The sequence below is a fragment of the Scyliorhinus canicula genome, chromosome 17 (genome assembly GCF_902713615.1).
Source record: "Scyliorhinus canicula chromosome 17, sScyCan1.1, whole genome shotgun sequence".
In the NCBI taxonomy this organism is placed as follows: Eukaryota; Metazoa; Chordata; class Chondrichthyes; order Carcharhiniformes; family Scyliorhinidae; genus Scyliorhinus; species Scyliorhinus canicula.
Genome location: NC_052162.1, coordinates 34,735,135 through 34,757,126, shown reverse-complemented (window position 1 = coordinate 34,757,126; position 21,992 = coordinate 34,735,135). Strand labels below are relative to the sequence as shown.

General features: G+C 41.8%; 1 protein-coding gene across 7 annotated transcripts in view; it reads right to left on the bottom strand.

Annotated features, from left to right (window-relative positions):
• LOC119952339 (glutamate receptor 3-like) overlaps nucleotides 1-21,992 on the bottom strand; it is a 492,268-nt gene that overhangs the window by 154,871 nt on the left and 315,405 nt on the right. For all 7 annotated transcript variants that reach the window (XR_005457831.1, XM_038776029.1, XM_038776024.1 and 4 more), the window contains 3 exons: nucleotides 19,143-19,250; nucleotides 14,633-14,839; nucleotides 3,634-4,004 (listed from right to left, as the gene is read on the bottom strand). Coding sequence is in view for 6 of the 7 variants with exons in the window: in XM_038776029.1 (XP_038631957.1) it covers nucleotides 3,634-4,004; nucleotides 14,633-14,839; nucleotides 19,143-19,250 (686 nt within the window). In the remaining variant the exon portion in view is untranslated. The remainder of the gene's footprint in view (nucleotides 1-3,633; nucleotides 4,005-14,632; nucleotides 14,840-19,142; nucleotides 19,251-21,992) is intronic.

Below are 21,992 nucleotides of genomic sequence, written 5' to 3'. Positions count from 1 at the left end.
GCGGGACACACTGAATTGGTTTGAATATTGGAAGCTCCTATTGTCCAACTTTCCCAAGTGTGAAAAAGGTGGCTGTATCAGACAAGAACTATGGCTTCCTCTAGCCTAATTCCACCTGACTCAAACCTTTAGCTCATCTCTGCGTCCTCACAAATAAAATATTTATTTCAGTAATTTCCACTGGTTCCAACTTGCATGATTAAAAACATTGCTCTCTTGAACCCTATGTAAAAAAAATGTACCAATACATGTGTGCACATGCAGCATGCTTTTGTATTGCATTTTTAAAAATAGACATTTTAAATCTTTTTATTCATGTAAGTAGGAGCAATGTTTCAATATGGTAAGACTGCTTCAATTATGGTTATGTAACAAGACAAATGACTTGAGGTTTTGAAGGTGGAATTGAATGGATGGGCTAAGGGCAGCCATATTGATGCTTATTAACTGCCTTCAGTTCATTTTCAACTGGTGGGGAAGTAACAGCGAGGGTCACCGTTTCGAATTTATGTTTTCTGCAACATTTTTTTAATGTAAAACAGAGCTGGATCACAACATTTTCTATAGAATGAAACAATGCCACCTACTATGCTGCGTAGCTCATGAAAATACCATCTGTGAAGTACGAGTGGTAGTCCCACTACCTGATAGGTACCAGCCACTCAGAGGCGACCTTACTGAGACATAAAGGATTCTCAGGTGGTGTGGCAGGGTAGATGCTGAGAGGTCATTTCCCTTTTTGGGAGAGTCTAAGACCAGGGGGCATAATCTCAGAGTAAGGGTCGCCCATTCAAGGCAGGGATGAGGTGGAGTTTTTTTCTCTCGGAGGGTAGTGAATCTGTGGAATTCTTTACTGCAGAGAGCTGTAGAGTCAGGTCATTGAGCATGTTCAAGGCTGAGAAAGGCAGATTTTTAATCAGTAAGGGAATAAAGGATTATGGGGATAAATTGGGAAAGTGGGTTTGAAGATTATCGTATCAGTCATTTATTGAATGGCGGAGCCGAATTGCATACTTCTGCTCCTATGTCTTATGGTCTTATCGAAGATGGAGGGCAACAGAAGCAGGGGTTGGCTCTCATTGGGTCCGTGATTCCCAATACAGGATCCTTCAATCACGTACTGTGTGCCTTTGAAAGTGAAAACCCTAGGAAGCTTGCAAGGTGCTCTGACAGTGTTTGCTTTTTGAGTTTCCTGCATGTTGAAGCATCTTCCCATCACTGAGTAACTACCAGCGGTGGGGATATGAGGCTCTCAAGTGGGCATTAATTGCCCGCTGAAGGGCCTCATTCAGCATGGAGAAGGAAGACCATCCATGAAACTTTGCGACCCGGACTTAAGCCGGGGCACGGGTGTGAGGGTGGCGGGATCTCAATTTACTAACTTTATGCCAAAGTAAATGACAGCCTCCACAAAACCTACCTGGGAGATGGGGGGGAATTAAATTCTGCCCTATATGGTGACTGAGGAAGAAAATGGGTGCAGGTACATTTTGTTGAATGAATGGTGACAATGGAGGTGATTCCCCGACCATGTTCACACAGGTGCAAATCACGTTATGCCTGGAGATTCTCACGAGAGGGCCTTAACATGATTTGTGCCAGGGAGAACTCAGTTTCAGATTCTCCCTGCCCTCCGGCTGGTGATGTAATCTGGTTCACCCCCAGCAAAGGGATAAACCAGATAAGCATATTTAAATCCTTATTTATATAATCATAATTCACCGGCCCCCTTCAATTGTCCCACTCGACGATGCAAAATGAAACTGGCGAGAAACACGACTCGGCTCCAAAAACGGAGACCGGACATGATGACCATGGCCGCTGGGCCCAGAGACCATTGAAGCTCCCGAGTGATCAGAGATATGTGTCAACAAACTCAAAACCACATCAAAGGAACAATTTGTTGTTACAACTGTGGAATCTGCGGACTGTGTGTAGTGTGTACTTGGTGAGTGGTTATGCATGATATATGAGGGCGTAGAAGTGGCATGGGGAGACATGGGCGATATGCGAGTGGGGCAGGAGCTAGAATTGGGGTGATTAGGGGTAAGTCAGTTGAGGGATGAGATTTTGGGGCCTATCAAACACTGTTGGGAGCTGGGGTGGAAACAAGACAGGCCTTCTAATAGGCTTGCAAACTGTAGGGCAAACCCAACTCTGATGTGAAAATTCAAAAATGGCGCGTGAAGTCACACATGGGCTGGGTGCGCAGTTTGTGAATCATGAAAGTGGGTACGGTGGGTTTTTTCAGAGTTCCCTCCAGTAAGCCAATTAACTTTAATTTTGCACACTTTCTTATATTTTTTAGCTAATCAAGAATATTCAGTATCTGCTTGGTGCTATAAATTAGATATTAATAGCGCCAATTGAAAATACTCCATGTAGAGATAGTTTTAAGTATTTATGGATGACTCAATTTTTTCCCAAGTGAGACAGCATGAAAGAAAAAAAATGCTAATTTCAGCATACGCCAGTCACATAAACAGATCCTAATCTTATCTGTACCTGCATAATATTACATATGCTAGAATCTTTTTATCAGAATCTCAAAACTACAGAACTCCTTATTCGACTCTTCCCCTTTTATCTGGAATCTACACACGTTCAAACACCCAGGCTGACACCAGCCAGCCACTACGTTCTGTTAAACTACTTTTTCTCTCTTACTTCTTTTATTCTTGGTAATGGACCATGGTCTTTCAACTTGTTTTCTCAATTCAAAAGTAAATATGCTGCCCTCTGCAAAGTCAACAAAGTGCCTTTGGGGTCCATTATCCTTACTGGTACTTTTTGCTTAAGCTAGTTTACTTGTCTTATTCACTTCAGTTGCAAAATGTCCTAATTGCTGCTCAGTTGGTCATTATTTCTTTATTTGTGAATGTTTCTCAATTATATAATTGGGTGAACGGGTGAATCAAGAAGTGATTTGGCCACTGATGATTATTGATGGGTGAAGAACAGACTGAAGTGCTTAATTGTCTCCATTATCGCCAAAGAAATACAAGGATCTCCAAATATACTGAGAATTCATAAAAGTGTGGTTTCCTTAAAACTCTGCCCATGGAGGTCGACAACATGGGATACTGCAACCTGTAAATGCAATGAAGGAAATGGGACAACTGGTTGAAAGATGGAAGCAAGCTAGAAAAGAAAATGAGTTAATTAATGTAAATGCAAAAGAAACCAAGACCGGCTTGGAGGTGCTCCTTAATGGTGCTGCTGCATCTGCTTTTCAAGTTTTCCATTCAAAATGGAGGCGCTTACAAAATGTAGCGTGATTCTGTTATATACACCGAACTGTTGACCGTAAAATGCGATATGCAGCAAAAACACGGTAGCCCTCCAAGGGTGCTGGAGACAGACAGACCTTATGCATTTTACGGTCTTGGCATGGTGTATATAAGTTATTCAGATAGCTGTGTGAATGACACGGAGAATAAGCCACTCACGCATTTTAGCAGTGTGGCAGAGTGATGATTAGATGGGTGGATCTTACCATGCTGATATGGAGATTAAAATAAAATTTGTTGGGGAAGAAAATTGAAAATAAAGATGGTAGAAAAGTAACGTATATGCACCATGGCATCAGTTTTGGACCATAAAATGCACAAAGGTAATGTGATAATGACAAACCTTGGTGAAATATCGCATCCTTGCTGCATAAAGGCACCCAGAGAAAACCAGAGACTATTAAATATCCCAAACTCATTAGGTGGCTCAGTATTTTGGGGGTCACGTCCTTCTTCATTTTCTTCCATATGCCATTCATAAGGACTGAATCTGCTGACCAGGAAAAGCACTACGCTGACTCCAATGTAGGCGAAGACTATGCACATCCAAATCTCATAAGCCAAAGGGTCCAGAAACGAGAACACTCCTGGTTTGGACTTTTGGGGTTTCTTTATCATTATTGAAATACCAAGACTCATGAAAGGTTTGGAAAAGTCAATGACTTCTTCTCGGACCAAAGTTATAGTGAGTGGTGCAACAGCAATATCAGCTCTCTGGAAATGGGGAAAATGCTAATTAGTATAAAACAATCATAAAGGCATTGCATTAACTCAATATAAACAAACAATAACATTACTATTCAATTTACTTACTGACATACTTAGCATTGCAATGGATTAGGGATTGAGTGTGCTCCATGGTATGGCATAGATGCCTGTAAGCACTGCAATCATGCAGACATATAGACATGTGCCTCAGATCTATTCTACATGGAAAATTGTGAGTTGCTTTATACATTTCTCATTTTAAATTAGACTCATTGAGTGGAAGTCAATGGTATTACATTAAAAAAATAGGTAACAATGACCCTAATTGTTAAAAAGTTAAAGATGAGGCGCCAATGGCTACATATATAGAGCATTGACTTTCATAGAATAGAATAGAAACCTAGAACCCTTACAGTGCAGAAGGAAGCCATTTGGCCCATCGAGTCTGCACCGGCCCTTGGAAGAGCACCCTACTTAAGCCCATGCCTCCACCCTATCCCCGTAACCCCACCTAACCTTTTTTGGGGTATGAAGGTACACTTTAGCATGGCCAAACCACCTAACCTGCCCATCTGTGGACTGTGGGAGGAAACCGGAGCACCCAGCAAAAACCCACGCAGACACAGGGAGAAAGTGCAAACTCCACACAAAGGCTGGAATTGAACCCTGGTCCCTGGAGCTGTGAGGCAGCAGTGCTAACCACTGTGCCACCATGCCGCCCTTTCTTTATAAAGTAGCAATGACCTATCTAATGGGGGGAAAATAGACCAGAAGTTCAGTGGTGACTTTAAATTGGTACACAAGGTCGTAAATATTATGTGAAATACAAATCACAACACAAAGGGATTCAGATTCATAATGAAGAAAGCTCAATTTGGGATCACCATCTTTGTTGTGCAAAAATTGATCAACCCGCATTACTGACTTGTGGGCGAGGTGGTGAACACTAAAACCATAAAAGGATATTGAGCTACATCACTCATGGTGTGTGTACTGACATGTGTAGGAGATGCAGCATCCTGAAATGTCTCACATTCTTATAAAAGTAGGTTAGTATAACTAGGGAGAGAATGAGTTGGTGGTGGGGACAACAACATACTGAAAAATAAGCAGAAGGCTAGGCATTCAATGCTATTAGAACAAATCATAATAGGACTGATTCCGTGATCCTGAAAAGAATTCTGTTCGGAATGCTATGTGTACAGGAGCCATTGCTCACGAGGAAGGTGAGCTAATCTTACTGGATACAGCAAGGTTATCTAATTTAAATAATCATTATCATGTGCTTCCTTCACAATTTCCATAGAATGTTATAGCTGCAAGTAGTTGTAAAAGAGGAAAGTGGTTGCATATAAAGCACTATTGTTCTTTGGAAACATTTGTTTTTTGCTGTGTTTTACAGGTGCTGTAAGAAAGGCATCTTGCCAACGATTGAGAGCAGCACATTCCACTTCAATGAAGAGATTTTAGATTTTCTGTCGGACCCAGTGAGACAGAGGGTAGTCTTAATCGGAGCTCATGGGAAACTTTCTTATCAGTTATGTAGCATACATTTTTCAATGGAAAATGCCTCAGTTAAGCAAAAACTGATGGTTGTTGGTCCATTTTACTGGTCAAACTTTTTTTGTGCCTGGTCCCCTCTAGAAAGCACCTTTGGAGTATCTGGATAATAACCTAAAACAGACATAAGGCCCCTTGAATATGGCAACTGCATTGTTTCCTTTTTTAAAAATATTTTATTGGAGTTTTGACATTTCATATCATACGTTACACAAGACAAAAACAAAACTTGTACCGACAAGAATTTACAGCAACTGTAGTTTTAGCTATTATACATAGGATGTATCTTCTCTCTACATGAAGCTTGTCATACAGGGTGTCTTAGCTACGGTCATAAGGTAATCGAGCAAAGGTAATTTATAAAGAAAATACTGCTGAGCTCTTGCTGGGCCAGACCGTGGTCAGCAGTATGCCCATTCAGTCGTGTTGGGCCAGTAGCTGGCTGTGCCTCTCTGAGAGGGAGCTTTTAAACAGTTACGGGGCGGGGGTTTCCTGTTTGGTAGTGCCCGGTTGTTGGCCGTTACTGTCGTGCGGCCTACCCCCCTGCCCTGGTTGCCTGCTGGCTCTTCACCTTGCTAGAGAGGCGGGAGGGAACTTGTCCACTGGATGTGCTATCTTTTCTTGCCGTGCGCCCTTTGTGGCTCTCTCCACTTCTACCTGCCCCACGTTTCCTTTTGGTGCTTTTATTCTCCCACCTTTCCTTCCTGCCCTCCTCCTTCCCCTTTCTCTTCCTTATTTCTTGGTCTGTCCTGCGTACCCCCTTCCCCCCTTTCCCCCCTCCCTCCTTCCCTACTTTATTAGATGCTGGTTACACACAGGTCCTGGAACAAGCTGGTGAACTGCCTGGACGATTTATGGAAGGCTTCCTCTGTACCTCTGATGCATATTTTATTTTCTCTAGCTTGAGAAGTTCTGCCAGGCAGGACAGCCAGTCTGCAGCCTTGGGTGGTGGTGCTGCTGATCGCCAGCTGAGCAGGAGTGTCTGGCAGCAGGCAATCAGGGAGGCAAAGACTCGGGTCTCGGCCCCCCTTCCCCATGAAAAGCTCTGGCTCCTCTGATACTCTGAAAAGCGCCACCAGTGGGCAATGCTCCGCCCTGACCCCAGCCCTGGACATGGCCTCGAAGAAGGACGTCCAGTACCCGATGTGCCGGGGGACAGACCAGAACATGTGGTGTGGTTAGCCGGACCTCCCTGGTACCATTCATGTTTGTGTCAAATACATTTTAACAGTTTTAGGAACCCCCTGCCAATCTCGGCATAAACTGAACTGAACTCTGCTCAGTTTCTCTGGGTCTGCAGTGATCCTGAACAAAAAGGAAAGTAAAATGAATTTTGCATACATCAACGGGGGTCCAAAAGGAAAAGCTTATCCTGGTTCTGCAGAAATACTGTGGTCTGCCGACAACTGGGGTTTGCCATTTGGCTTCTCCCTTCAGTGTTGGAGCTTGCCAACCTTTCCCTGATCCCAGCTGGCCAGCTGCTTTGGAATACTTGCTTATTTTCTGCAGCTTGCCGATTTTATGTAGATGGGAACCAAACATCTTAAAGTTTGTGTTCCAGGTGTGCCAACCACTTCACTCTGGTTTCCTGCACAAAAAGATTTTTTGGTCATTTTGTTCAGGCATAGATTTGGGGTCCAGATAAGGAAATCCTCTTATGTGGAAACCAATGCCAAGGCACAGGCTGACTACTCAAACTGAAACTCTGTTTGCTATAAACATTGATTGCATTAACATTACTAGGATTAAATTTGGAGCAAAAGATCAATCCTAATTAGTCAAAGAGCTTCAAATAATTTTTTCATCATGTTCCAAATTCCCTTCATTGGATGCCAGATAATGTACAGAAGTGTGGCTTTGACATCTATGCTGTTCACCTCTCTGGGCTTGGTTCTAACAACCCTGAGGGATCACTGTCTCATCTGTCTTCTGGCTTGTCACAGCTGTTAAGATTTCTTGTGAATGGCCAGGGATTTGGATGGGAGTCGACCATTGTTCATCATTCTGTGTGAAGTCAGCCATCATATAAACTCAATCTAATCCTTAAACTATTAACCAATGGCTTCCTGTAAATTGGAGCCCACGGTCTCAATAGTTGCAGTCGCAGTATTCATCTGCCTTGGAACTCAGTCCTGGGAAGGTTTCTACAGATGGCTGTAGAGTTGTCATGTGCTCCATGGACTGTGTGTTTTCCATGCCCATTCTTATGACAGCACAGGGGGGATCCAATGGCAACATCGTCCATTGGGCTTGCATGTCGTTAAAACTGAACTCAACTCACGAGTTGCTGAGTTCATCAATTCAATTAATCCAGATTCAGACACTGGCAGTGCGTCTAGTTCACCATGACATAGTGATGGGGTGCAAATATCAATGGCTTTCTTGAGCGATACATTGGGGAACAGGCTAGCAATGTCAAATGAGTACATGGACATGACATCGCTATCTGTCCATGTGAATGTTTGAAATTGCTAGTCCATTCAGCAACCACAGATATTTGCACGTTATCACTATATCATCACAATATCATGGCAATTCAGATGCACTGCCAATGCCTGTATCTATATTCATTGAACTTATGAACTCAGCAACTCATGGGCACCATCTACCCAGATGGGAACAGAGTCCCATTGCTATCGAACAGCCATTGAGGAAGATCGGGTGCCTCAGGGAGGAATGCATGGCCCAGGCCCCACTTAGTCCCGTTTTTTGATGTGAGGAGCTCAGCTCGCTGGAACTCCTCACTGCAGGAAGATCGGAAAGCCATTTTAAATGGTGTCCCGATCTCTCACCCCCCCCCCCGGCCCCAACTCACCTATAATGGGGTCCTTGGCACCCCACACCCATACAGGGGGCCTCTGGGTCCGGTCCACATTGTGTGAAACATGCCAACCTGGCAGTGCCAGTCTGGCACCCTGGCAGTGCCCCTACCAGCTTGCAGTACCACCTGGGTACCTTGGCAGTGCCATGCTGACACACAGGTGGTACTGCCAGGGTGCCAGGCTGGCAGTGCCAGTGTGGCACCAGTAGTGCCAGGGTGTTACCCTGCCTAGAGGTCAACTACCTGCGGGCCTCTGATTCCCTGGGAGACCGCCATGTGCGCCATTCCGTCTAATTCCCATTTCTGGAGACCAGCACTGAACTTTGCTAACCCGAGGTCTCTTGGGCAGATCGTGGGAATGCATATTAGAGTGAATCTAGCTGACTCACTCTAGTATGCAGATTGGTCAGAAAATAAGGGACGGGATTCACATCGCGACATCTCGTGAGATCACCCTAGATCTTGCGTGGCGTGGCGAGCTGTGTAGATCCTGGAAGTGGGATCACCCAGCATCTATTGGCTGCGCTGCATTGTGTTCTAGGCGCAACTGGGACAGTAGATCTCACCTCATGAGTTGAGTTCAATTTTAACAGCACCACAGCAAGCCTACCTTCACTGGTCAATATATGCTTTGGGATTCCTGCAGTTCCACACGCTATAAGATTGATCTTATCGGCAAGTTCATAAATAAGGCCCGAGCCATTCACTTTCTGTGCTGAAAGAGGGAACATCAAAGCAATCCTGGGGATAATGGCTATCATTGCTTGCTGTATAGAACATATAGTGCAGAAGGAGGCCATGCGGCCCATCGAGTCTGCACCGACCCACTTAAGCTCTCACTTCCACCCTATCCCCCTAACCCAATAACCCCTCCTAAACGTTTTGGTCACTAAGGGCAATTTAGCATGGCCAATCCACCTAACCTGCATGTCTTTGGACTGTAGGAGGAAACTGGAGCAGCTGGAGGAAACTCATGCAGACATGGGGAGAACGTGCAGACTCCGCACAGGCAGTGACCCAACGGGGAATTGAACCTGGGACCCTAGCACTGTGAAGCCACAGTGCTATCCACTTGTGCTACCGTGCTGCTATCATGCAAACCCATGAATAGGTCCAATGCCCCCATTTTGAGCCCTTGAAAATACTCAGTTTACCTCAGATTAAACTGACAGGGTAAAGTGTCTCAAAAATGTGTGCAACAGTGAAGCTTGTTGCCATCAAGTAGCAACATGAGTGGTATTCTCCACTAACAGGATGCTGCCATCAAGCCAAAAAGACATTCTGTCTATCACACAAATGAGTGATGTGGTATATGAATTTCAGTGCCGGTTTGATGCCAGCTATATAGGCCAGACATCTCAATGATGGGCGGATCATATCAAACAGCATGTCCCTTCCGCTGTTCTCAACAGGCAAAGTACTGACTGTACCCAACCAGCGTGTCCTTGCAAAACTCAAAACATCGTGGCCAACATTAGATGTGATTCTACGACTGGACAATACTTGCTAAATATTTCTGATTGTGCTAAGAATTACACTGGAAACCAATTTAAGTTTATCAATTGGGCATGCAATAAGGCTCACTAACACACACTAGAAGCCACATATATTCACACACAGGGCCCTATCCTTTGCAGAGAGCAGGAGCATGTCAATGCATTGTACCTTTTCCAACTAAACAAAAGCTTGGGGGACAGCCTTCCCTGGTTCATTCCCATAGCAATCAATGCCTTGTCTGGTTTGAATCTGAACAAAAGTTGGGTAGTTAACTGTTCTCTGCTGCATTCTCCATGCAACACCTCTACCAGTCAGGGTCCACTTGCCAACCAATCCGCACTCTCTTCTCATGCAGTATAAATTGTTGTTCCCTTTACTGTTGGTTTATCTTATGGTCTGTCCTGATGAATGCAAGATGAAAAGCTTCAATAGCATGTTTCATTTTCAGCAATACTCAAGTTTTGTACAACCAAATGACTAATTCAATATGTACTCGGTCGTATGTAAAGCTATATGAAGAAATAAACCAATGCACACACATGCATGCATGTGCATATATACACACATAAATATACATGAGCATGCATATCAGAAGAAGTTTTAGAGGAGGTGGAATTGATAAGACTTAAAGTTCATAAGGAGGAGACTGAATGGATGGCCCGACATTCTTTTGGTGGTTTTGAGGTTTCAATGGGGTTGCGGCCATTGTAAGATGTTTGTTTTACTGGAGAGAGACTCTTTGTAAACAGTGATCTGTCTTTTCCAAATTTAATGCTATGGCACTTGAAGTTTCTTCCAATTAAAATTCTTTATCTCTATGATGTATTCCAAACAGAGATTGGGTTCAAACTTGAGAATAGCATGGTGAGAGACAATTGTGACATTGTGCAGTCTTCTGTTGGATGTTTTGGTGCATTCTGCATCCTTCTCTTTTGCTATAACAGACAAGCTTACATCATAGCTTTTCACGAGTGGAGTTCCAATCAGGAGACAGCTGCTATTGGTGCATATTGGAGGGCAGCATGGTAGCATAGTGGTTAGCATTGTGGCTTCACAGTGCCAGGGTCCCAGGTTCGATTCCCTGCTGGGTCACTGTCTGTGCGGAGTCTGCATGTTCTCCCCTTTCTGCGTGGGTTTCCTCCGGGTGCTCCGGTTTCCTCCCACAGTCCAAAGATGTGCGGGTTAGGTGGATTGGCCATGCTAAATTGCCCTTAGTGTCCAAAAAGGTTAGGAGGGGTTATTGCATTAAGGCGATAGGATTGAAGTGAGGGCTTAAGTGGGTCAGTGCAGACTCGATGGGCCGAATGGCCTCCTTCTGCACTGTATGTTCTATGTTCTATGAAACTGTATTAATGAAGGAGCTTTGATCGCCCATTGCCAAAGCTCTCAAGATGTCATCAAAATCGATAGGGGTACTTAACATCCTTCTTGCATAATAAGTTTCCTCCATCGTTCTTTGTTCCTGGTATTTTCTAGAGTCAGGAAAGTTGGTGGCCTATTGTCCTTACTGTTTGTCGAGAGTTAAGACAATGGCAGGTGTTAAGTTCATCAGGAATTTGCCTTGGCATGTCCCCTAGCAATCCATGTTTAGGGGCTTCTAGAAACTTGGCCAATTTGTAGGTCAGGTGACTTCCGCAGCCGTTTTAAAGCACTGTATCTTTGCAGTTCCAGCTGTTTCTGTTCATTTAAAAAATAATCCAGGGCTATTCTACCATTTCATCAGCAAATTATTCCAAATTGTATGCGACACATCGTCGTGGCAGGCGAATGCTACGTCTGACCCTCCAGCCATCCCAAACAGAGTACTAATGAAGCAGCAGACTGTAGGTCAGAACAGTTCGGCATCATCTACTACAACTGTGCCAAGTGGAACTACTGAGGAGTAGCAAGGTGCCATCAGACATGATCCTCCTACTTAGAGGGAGTACAGGTAAGCAACCCAATCCCAATCAGGACAAATGGCAACTGAAGCCAAAAAGAAAAATAATATCACTAAACATCAACAGAGAACTAAACTGGTGCATCTTCTTTGCAATATAGTACGTAGATGTATTGTTAGAAAGTAAGGATGTCGGCAGAAATGGTAGGTAATGGTGATTAGGTCGATTGTATGTAGGTTCAATGTGTTAAGAGGAAGGCAGTTCATGCAGGCCCACATACACAGATTTTAACTCTTAATTTCTGTCATCAAAGATTGATGCTCCAGTCACTCTGGTTGCAAATCATCTTCAGCTGTATCTATTTCCTTCCCTTCTTCCTCCTTCTCTTTTAATACTGTGGCCAAAATCTTCCGTCGTCATTCGTGGCTGGAGATTTCCGATGCTGCAGTTTTGCCTGGAACGTCAAACTTTCCGTGTTCGCTTGCAACAGGTCCCGCCAGCGGTGAGACTGGACAATCCCGCCCAATGGGTGTGTCTTTTATAAAAGATTTATCTTCCTGCACAGCAAACATGCAGCATATACAGATAATTTAGGACACTGTGTAAGTCCTATAGAGTAGTCGCCACATCTGTCCAGACAGATAAATATCTGTTACAGCATTCTAATTTTATGTTATTCATAACTTGGTTGGAAGCATGAGCATCTATTCAGGGGTCCTCAATGTTCCTTTAATGAAGGGTTCCAGGAAGTGGGCTTGACCCAGCCATCTGTCCAGTCTCCCTAGTTACATGTGATTCACCAGTAAAGCCTTGCACTTTTGGAAAGCAATCCATATCATGAAAGTACTGCAACTTCTTCTGCTTTGGCCTCCTTTCCATGGGGACATTGACAAAAATGCTTCCCCTGACAAACAAGCCTTCTGTGACTCGCTTGATGCCTAAGTAGAGTGAAGAATGACAAAAATGGCTTTGCGGACCCTGATACATCGACACTAAAAGCTGTGTAACCTTCATGGTGACTGGGAGGACTGTTACTGTGGTAAATCTTATCTGAAGGTTGACTTCAAATAGAGGATCCCCTCGTGAACTGTAGGTGGTGAAGGAATGTCATCTCAGATATCCCTTGGGTCTGAATACCTGGCCACTGGGTTGAGGCCAATTGGTATTAAACAGCTAAAGTTCAAACAAACTGTTTTCATTCTCTTTGCTTGAATTTCTCTTCTTCCAAATCTACCACTGCCACTGAAAGACCTGATACACTACCCACACTAAACATTATGAATATTATTAATGATGCGGTTATTGTCAACAAAAGGTCCCTATAAAAGCAGTACAAAAATGCACCAGCAAACAGCAACTGACAATAATTTTCCAAAGAAATACAGAAACTTGCAACCCATTATTAAATACATTCATACTTTTGAGCTTTGCCTAGACTGCTGGACATAAACATGTTAAGAGCACCTAAGGAGGGAGGATAGACAAAAATGTGGGACCTTTACTTTAGTTTGATTGCAATTAGGATCTTTAATGAGGCCAGTGCATGGCATTTTTAAATTCAGAACATTTTTTGGGGCTGCTGAATTTGTTACATTGCAAATCCAACATTTGGAGTGAGTTTTCCGATTCATTGTAGATTGATTGAGAAATATAGAGGCGCACTCTATGATGTAATTGTCTAACTTTGTACCACTCTGAGCCTAGCACTTCAATTTAGGCACATGACGTTCAGCTATGAATTTGTAATAGTCCCAAAATTCCAATGCTTGCTTCCAGTAGAGTTGGTAAGTTATATGTAGGAATGTATAATCACGGAATTAGTCCTAGTATGAGTATAAATGCAAATAACAAGCAAATAATTGCAAAAATACTGTAGCCATTATAATATATGAAAGAGAGCTGCAGTGAGTTCTATGGGGAACCTCACAAACCATAAAGATCAAATGCAATGCCAGTCTTAGGTTCATCATCTAGACATTGAACCTCATACCTTTCACTTTTCCAGAGAGGCTATTTGACTGGATGGCAAAAACTGATGTAGCTGTCACCAAACATTTCTTCTGCAAGGGAATTTTTCTAATGCTGCACCATTAAGAATAAAAATACTGTTGGAAGTGGAGTGGATTTGTAACACTCTGCTGAGACTGTTCTATGCATTACAATGGGAGCATAAAAAACTTATTAACTAGAAATCTGAATTGCTCAGATACATTGGATCGGGGATTTGATAAACGGGGGGGGGTTAAATGTTATTGGGGGTTGGTGAGAGGTCACAATCAGATCAACCGTGATCTCATTGCATGGCAGAGCAGGCTCGAGTGGCCGACAACTGCTCCTAGTTCACACATATGTCATTGTTGACTCTAATATAATTGAGGAACGATTGCATTGGTAGGGTACATGCGTGTTTCAGTTAAGAAAATGATTCTATACCAGTATAGTATATTGATATTGAATAGCAAGCAAAGCTAGAGCAGACAGTGTCCAGAGGCTTGTTGGGATCGAGGATTAAATCTCTGCAACTACATGATGTTGGCAATAATTAGGTCAATGTCCTGTCCTGCATATTTTTATTGCCTAATAAGTGAACCATTCATAAGTATTTTTTCTTCATTACCAATCCATATGATATAGAATAAACCTAGTATTGAATGTGAAGGGGTTCTAAATTTCCTGCAGTATAATACTGGATTATGAAGTGATCCCTGTGCTGGCATCAGAGGAGAAATTCTTATAGCCTGTTTAGATAGGTTGTATTTATTTTTTTGTACACTGGGAGCCAAAACAGAGTTTTGAATCATCATGAATACATCTGATTTTCTACCTATTTTTTGTGATATACAAATATTTTTCCATCTTCTTAAATTGATACTTACCCCATATACCAGTTCACCCACCATTCCATTCCAGATTTTAGTTTCAGGATCTCTAGCTCCATATTTACCGTCGGGGACAACAGACAGTTTATATTTAATGCCAACATGCTTGGCTATTTCAAAAGCTAAATCCACACAATAGCCTTCATATCTATCATTTGCGCCAAATTGTTCATGATTTTTCTTCAGCATTACATACGGTGATTCCTGTAACAATAAAAAACATGAATAAATGGATCAAGCTCATACATACTATCAAGTGGTTCAAGGCCAAGTGACAATTTTTTCCATTTTCCTGACAAAACTGGTATTTGTACATTTACAGGATTTCACACCTGTGCTCATTATAATTACTGTGAACTGTTTCATGGATGTTTTGGACAGACTGTTAGGTAAGGAGTGCTAATAAGAAATCATTATAGGTCATGTTAACACCTTTGGGATCACTGTGCCATTTATGCGAAGCATTAGCTGGGTCTATCGAGCATGCTCCTTCCACAGAAAATGTTCAGTCTCATGAACTTGACCAAATGCATTTAATCACTTGCTGAAATATTCTGTAAGGATTCTACCTGCTTTCCCAAAGCAATTCTACATCATACTTGTTTGATCTTACATCCTACGTTATTACGCATTGGTCATTCAAAATTGCTTGCGACGAATAGGAACAAACATTTCAAGTTTTTGAAGAAGACAGGTACCAACAGTACAATTCTTATCACAGAAGACATTCATCATTTTATACTCAAAGTAAATCATTCTTCGTAAACTCTACCATTAATTCCCTCTTTCACAGAAAATAAAATAGTTTATAAGAGGATCAGAATTCATAGTTGCCTAATGTCTCAAGGAAATCAAAATGTGAGCTGGGATATCAGAGGCCGATTTTAACCATGGCTGGTGTGGATGTGGTAGAGGTGGCAGGGATGGGTTTGAGGGCAGTGCTTCGCATGTACCCACACTTGACTATCTTAGATTACCTCAGATCAGGCCAAGGAGGAGTGCCCAATGCAGGTAGGTGGGGGCCTGCATGGAAAAGCCACGGACCGATACATCATTGAGGCTGCAATCCCATTTGAAAGAGAAAGAATGGAAAATCAAACCAACAATAAAGCCTGCCAAGAGGCAGCACAGTGACCAGAAGACTTCAAGATAGGTTGTTCTTACATTCGCATGAAGGTTCCTTGTGGGCCTGGAGAAGTAAGTATGCTGCTGAAGGCATTTTTGTCATCCTGATCTCAGCCCTTCTTCTCCCCCCCTCCATCATTGGCATCATATTGGATACCCACTCCGCCACCAGTACTAACCTTATGTTTTACATTGGTTTATGGGTCCTCTGAGTGTTGGTGTTGCATCAGATTTCTTACTCCTACCCACTGGCATTATTCCCGCTGCCTTCTAGCAGAAGGCAGTGTAGACAAATTTAAACAAATGAGTTCATGTTGGCTCTTACCCCACCCGGCCACAAAACATGTCTCAAGATAAAATCAGCCTGCTAATTCCATACATTGGAAACATGTTTAGCTATTCATTTGTATCACTTGGAGAATCTTCACTGCAGTAGAAACGGTACAGCAATCTTCACTTTCATTTTCAGTTTTCCACTCTCCTTTTTAAGTTTAATGACTCATGCTTGGATACAGTTCCATGGCACTGGTCTCTTGTCCAAGTGACTATTTCTAAAGTATGTATAATGATGTTAAGTGCCAATAGCCATTAATCTGCTGGGATTAGGACCTTCAAAGGGGAACCTCATTCAATGTTCACAGTTGTACAATTTCCAGCAGTAATCATTTATCGTAATCACGCATGGCACAACTGGCTGATCCTTCGCTTGCTAATCCGAGCCATACATGAGTACTCCACGTTTGTTCAGTTGCTTCAGCACAAAGAGGGATGGAATCTTGAACCATTTTGTTTCACTTTTTGCACCCAATCTCAATGGCTGCAAAATCAAGATGAGGATGTGTCTGGTGCCAGTAATAACTGCTTTTTCCATCACCAGCATTGCACTTTGATTTTAACCTCAGGAAAGACTGGTGTAACCTTTCAATTCCTACATCGGCCATCCTGCACTCTCTTTGATTGAGACTGGCAATTTAGGATTTTAAATCATGTTGTCCGATATTAGCAGTAAACATGATAACCCTACTGTAATAGAGGCATTACCTCTGTTATTTCCAACCACATTCATTGAAAGAGCAGCCTTAGGAATTTTATATATTGTGTTTTTCACCAATGCCACACAGCACATTTCCAAATCTTCAAGCTGAAATTTCACAAAATTGTGCTCTTGGCAAGGAGTCTCAGCCTTTGTATTTGAGTGCACTTTTCACAATTTTTCACTGATTAAAATAAAGAGATAGAAAATCACTTGGGTCCCAGATAAGGGAACCTAGTAAGTTAGCATCCACGAGGACCATGATTTTTGGAAATTACTTTTCTCAGTTCCAATTAGCTTTAAATGATGGACAGTTTTGAGTAGGAGCTCATGCCCAAATTAATTTCACTTGTGCCATCAGAAACTCTTCAGACTTGTATTTCAACATGGCTGTGGGTTAGATTCAAAACCACATGTGCCAGAAATGGATTGACTCTTTAATGATACGACCAATTGTGACTGTCAATTCACCATCATAAAGCAGGTTGTAGTCCACAATGGTGATTTCCTCACTTTTAAAAAACCTTTGTAAAGTACCAGATCAAAATATGTTTCAAAAAGCAGTTGAGCTCATTCATGCAATAACCTCCACTGCATTATCTGGGAACTTTGCAGACATCACTCAATAAACGGATCCACTACAAGAGAATGATAGTAAAGTGAAAACGTGTAGGAAACACTTGTGGAAAAAAAGTGACAATATCAGATACAAAATGAATGGACATTTATTGAACAGCATTGGGAGTTCTTTTTGAAAAAAGTGACAATAAAATAGAAGACAATAGAAGCGGTGGCAATAAGTGGAATTTATAAAATGAACTTCCCTGTTACACACTCAGAGCTACATTTCAACAGCAAATGATGATATATTCATTGTAACATCATCAATTTTGGTGAGAAAAGTATACATAAGACCTTGAACATTAGAATAATGATAGCAATGAAAGGAAAATAAAGTGCTATTATTATTAGAATTGAAACTTTTAACATTCAATATAAATATTATAATCCTGAAACACTAGTGAGCACATAGCAATCTTGTCTGCCCTCTGTTTTCTTCGCTCCCTTTTTTGTTCGATTCACAGAAAGGAATTTTAAGGAGCTAACCTAAATTTCGCTGGAATTAATTTCTCAATCTAAATTGCCATTTCATTCTGTGCCAAAGTATATTAGGGATAAACAATAATTACAGAACAACTGTTCTTTTGTACATCGCTGACCGAACGTGGCAGTGATGGTGGAATTTCTCCACTTGCTATGTGTCGCAACATTGTAAATATGATTTTGCATCTTTTATTTGTTTGATATTTTCCGTGAAGATGCGAAAGCCTTTTATTAAAATGGAGGGAATATTTGCTGTTCACAGTATTACTACATGTAAGGGCAATCTTATTGTAATATAATGGAACTCAAGACGGTCATGGTTACATCCAAGGAGGGAACTTGGCCAATGGTCAAGCAGTCGATGATGTTCTGAAACTATGGTTATATACATTAGTAACATTTAATAACTCACATGACTGAATTTTGAGATCTACCTATGAAAGAATGGTTACGTAAAATGGATGATTGAGAGAGTGTCAACCTTTGATCAGGAGCATTCTCTGGCATTGATGGGGCTAGCCCTGTCATATGGTCTTGCCGCTGACGCCTAGAGTCCATTTCATTGGTTTATTAGAAATCTGCCAAAAGCGCCCAAATGCTACTTAATGTTGGCTGGCAGCAGGTAAGTGATTATTTCTACCATAGAGTGAATATCACGAGGAATACATTCTTACATATATTGGTGAGTCATCACATTAAATTAGGTTGCAAAATGTGAAACATGTCACCATGCAATAATTGACTACATTACTGGACCTTGTCCCAAATTGAACTTGTTTGAGGTATCGTCCCATTGAACCCAGATAATCAAGTTCTGTTGAAATCTGCTATGGATTTCTGAAGTTATTGTTCATAGGCAGACAAACAGGCATGTCGATAGGTAGCCAGGCAGGCAAGCAGGCAGGCAGACAGACAGACAGACACGCAAACAGATAGACAAACAGGAATACCAGTTAAAGTACCTCTGTCCCCTTTTGGGGTGGAGGTAATAATTTACTGAGAGGTACTGCTTAGAGAATAGAAGAGTATTTCCATCAGTAAAATATCACTGTATTTGGGAATCAGCTTAAATCTTATATTTAAGTCTGCACTAAAATCTTCTCACAGTCAGTCAGAGAAATTCCATTACTGTGTAGCTCTCTGCAAAATAATTTTTTGGCAAATATTAGAGAGTGAAACATACATAAAATGCATAAAAAATTTTAAGTTAATGAAAATTTTGTTTTAAAACAGGATTGTACTTACCATTATAGTAGTGACTACTATTGTTCTGTTTTCTGCAGATGTTGATTCATTCACTTGTTGTATATCAGCGATAGTCACCAGTCTTTCATATTCATTCCAGGACCCAATCTAAAATCAACAGATTTGGACCTTATAAGTTCAAGTTCACTTGTGGTACAAGTTCATGAAATGTGAAACAAGTTCTGAAATATACACAGTCAGCTCTACGGGCATGATCTATTGGCATCACCGCACCTGACCCGGGACGCAACTAGGCCAGTAAATCTCGCAAGAGGCCTCTTCCAGGCGATCGGTGGCCCTTGGGTGGTGGGGCTCTGGGCAGGGTTTGAAACTGGCGTTTCTCAGGATCACAGAGTGAGGAACTCAAGGTTGTAAAGCTTGCTCTACAGCGCCATCATTGTTGAACAATTGCAATTACAACGTGACAATTTACATTTGCTGTTTTCATTGTGGATGCGGGGATAGGAATCTAGGTGGGGGTTGGTGAAAACAGGTGATACTGATGCCATAGGATTGTCCACCACTCCCTGAGGTGTGGGGGGCCCTCTTTATGGACCAAAGAATAACCAAGAAGGAGTGCCTCCTCACTGGAGCCCACTGGGAAGACATCAGTATTTAACTGACAGTCTCCCCACGTGGCGGAGGTCCTCCTGCTGCTGGTAAAATTCTAGCAGAGGTGGTAAGAAGTCCTTCATTGACCACATAATAGCTTAATTAGGCTCCGAGCTTTCCCGCCACTGCATGGCAGCGGGAAAGCATTGGGCTTACCACCGGCTGCCTTCCCATTCTGTTTTGCCAGCCTTCACTCCTATGACTACAGTCTCATAGGCCCTTTGAAATGTCAACCTTTATTTAGTTAAATATAAGTTATTGTTTCTTTGGAAAATAATTGCTTTTTTTAAAGGTCTATTTAGCCACTGGGAAAAGGGCTGAGGTAACTTTGCAGAGAATTTTTGCATAGGATAGCTTGACTGACTTTGTTGAACACATTCAGTGCCTCGGTATCATGCATGCCCACCACCCCAAACCACAAAAGAAGCCGATTGAACATTGGCAAAGGAATAAATTGTGTCATCAATTACAATCATTCTAATTGACATATACGGCCAAAAAGATACTCAGCAATTTTGTAACTGAGTCAGAACATTTGCAATGCCTATGAGTAATATCCCAAGCTCAGCAATTTTAGTTTTGCACAATTGGAGTTTGTCAAGTCTTGGTTCTTGCCAATATGACTTGTTATTATGACATCTCCACGGCTTATTTGATGTCAGCCTTTCCTCAGGTGTTGGTCTTTTACTTTTCATTCAGAGCATTGTTGGCTCAGGCCCTATTCCAGAGACTTGAGCACACAATGTAGACTGACAGTTCAGTGAAATGCTGCTCCATCAGAGATGCCATCTATTATACAAGACATTAAACTGTGACTCTTCAAGCAATGTAAAAGATCCCATGGCACTAATTGAAGTAAAACAGGGGGAGAATTCTTGTTGGCCTGGCCAATATTTATCTCTCAGCTAAAATCTCAAAAACAGAATATCTGGCCATTTACTATCTCTGCTACTAAAGGTGGGCCGCATAAACAATATAATCTCAAAACCTAATGGGTGGATTTCACTGAAACCCGGAACACAGATAGGGAAAATTGTTTTGTTTTTATTGAAGCTGTAGGTATGCAATTGCATCCTGGATTTTTTTTAAAGAACATTAGGCAATAGGGCAAATTGACTTTTGCTTAGAATGTTGTGGGTTCTTTTATTTAGAATATTGTTGATGGTTTTAGAATGTTGTGAATTGTCTCAGCTGCACTGGTGGTATTTATCACAGCTGTCAAAATGCGAGCAGAATTCTCAGAGCAGGTTGTTGGATGCGGATTGGCCTAAAGCCTATTCAGTGAGACGGAAATTCGTAATAAAAAGATATTTTTTCAGTTTTGTATCTACAGAGCATAACCCAGGCAGAGAAGAGCCTTAAGGAAGAGTTGCATAATGTAATAACATGATTGTAATAACACAGCGTGGACGATGTATACACTCTATTGTGTCCCCTCTTCACTTGTTTGTTTTGTCATATGTGGGACCGTGCAGTGTACAAATTGGCTGCTATGCTTTCTTGCACTATAACAGCGACTGCACTTGAAAGTGTCTTAAAATTATATTGAGACATCTGGAAGGTGTTTTATAAACGCAGGTTCTCCCTTGCTAACAGTCACTTCAGTTATGCAGGTGGACGTTGCCCATGGAGGGAAGTGTGAATGGGAACTTTGGAAATGGAAAATGATTTCTGTAGATTTCTCTTCCCTTGATTGTTTTCCATGTCTAACAGACACATGACAAAAATTCTCAAAGTTCTTAAGAGGAAGCTTGTCACTCATCCAGCACCTACATGTGGAGTACAGTTTCCACTCTGTGAGTAATTGTCGACTAAGTTACAAATTGCAGTCAACATTGCTCCAATTTCCAAATTGAACTCCTTGCTCAGGTTTCCACTTAAACACATTCGCATATCACCAAACGCAGGATATTCTGTGAAGCATTGTAATTAGACAACGCTTTAGAACATTTTGTTGCATTAAAAAGATTAATGATATACTTAAAAGTGGTATACCGTCAAATTTTATTGCTAACAAGAAAAATGTGCATCTATCAAAAAAATAAGCATTGCTAATCAGAGTGCCCTGTGTACCATCTGTAAGTAATCCGATTTTAATTAAAAATGAATTCCAATAGATTTCCTACAGTGCAGGAGGCCATTGAGTCCATCGAGTCTGCACCGACCCTACACCGATCCTTAAAGAACTATGAAGTGCCAACCACTAGTTTAATTATGGTGCACTGTTCAGTTTATGTT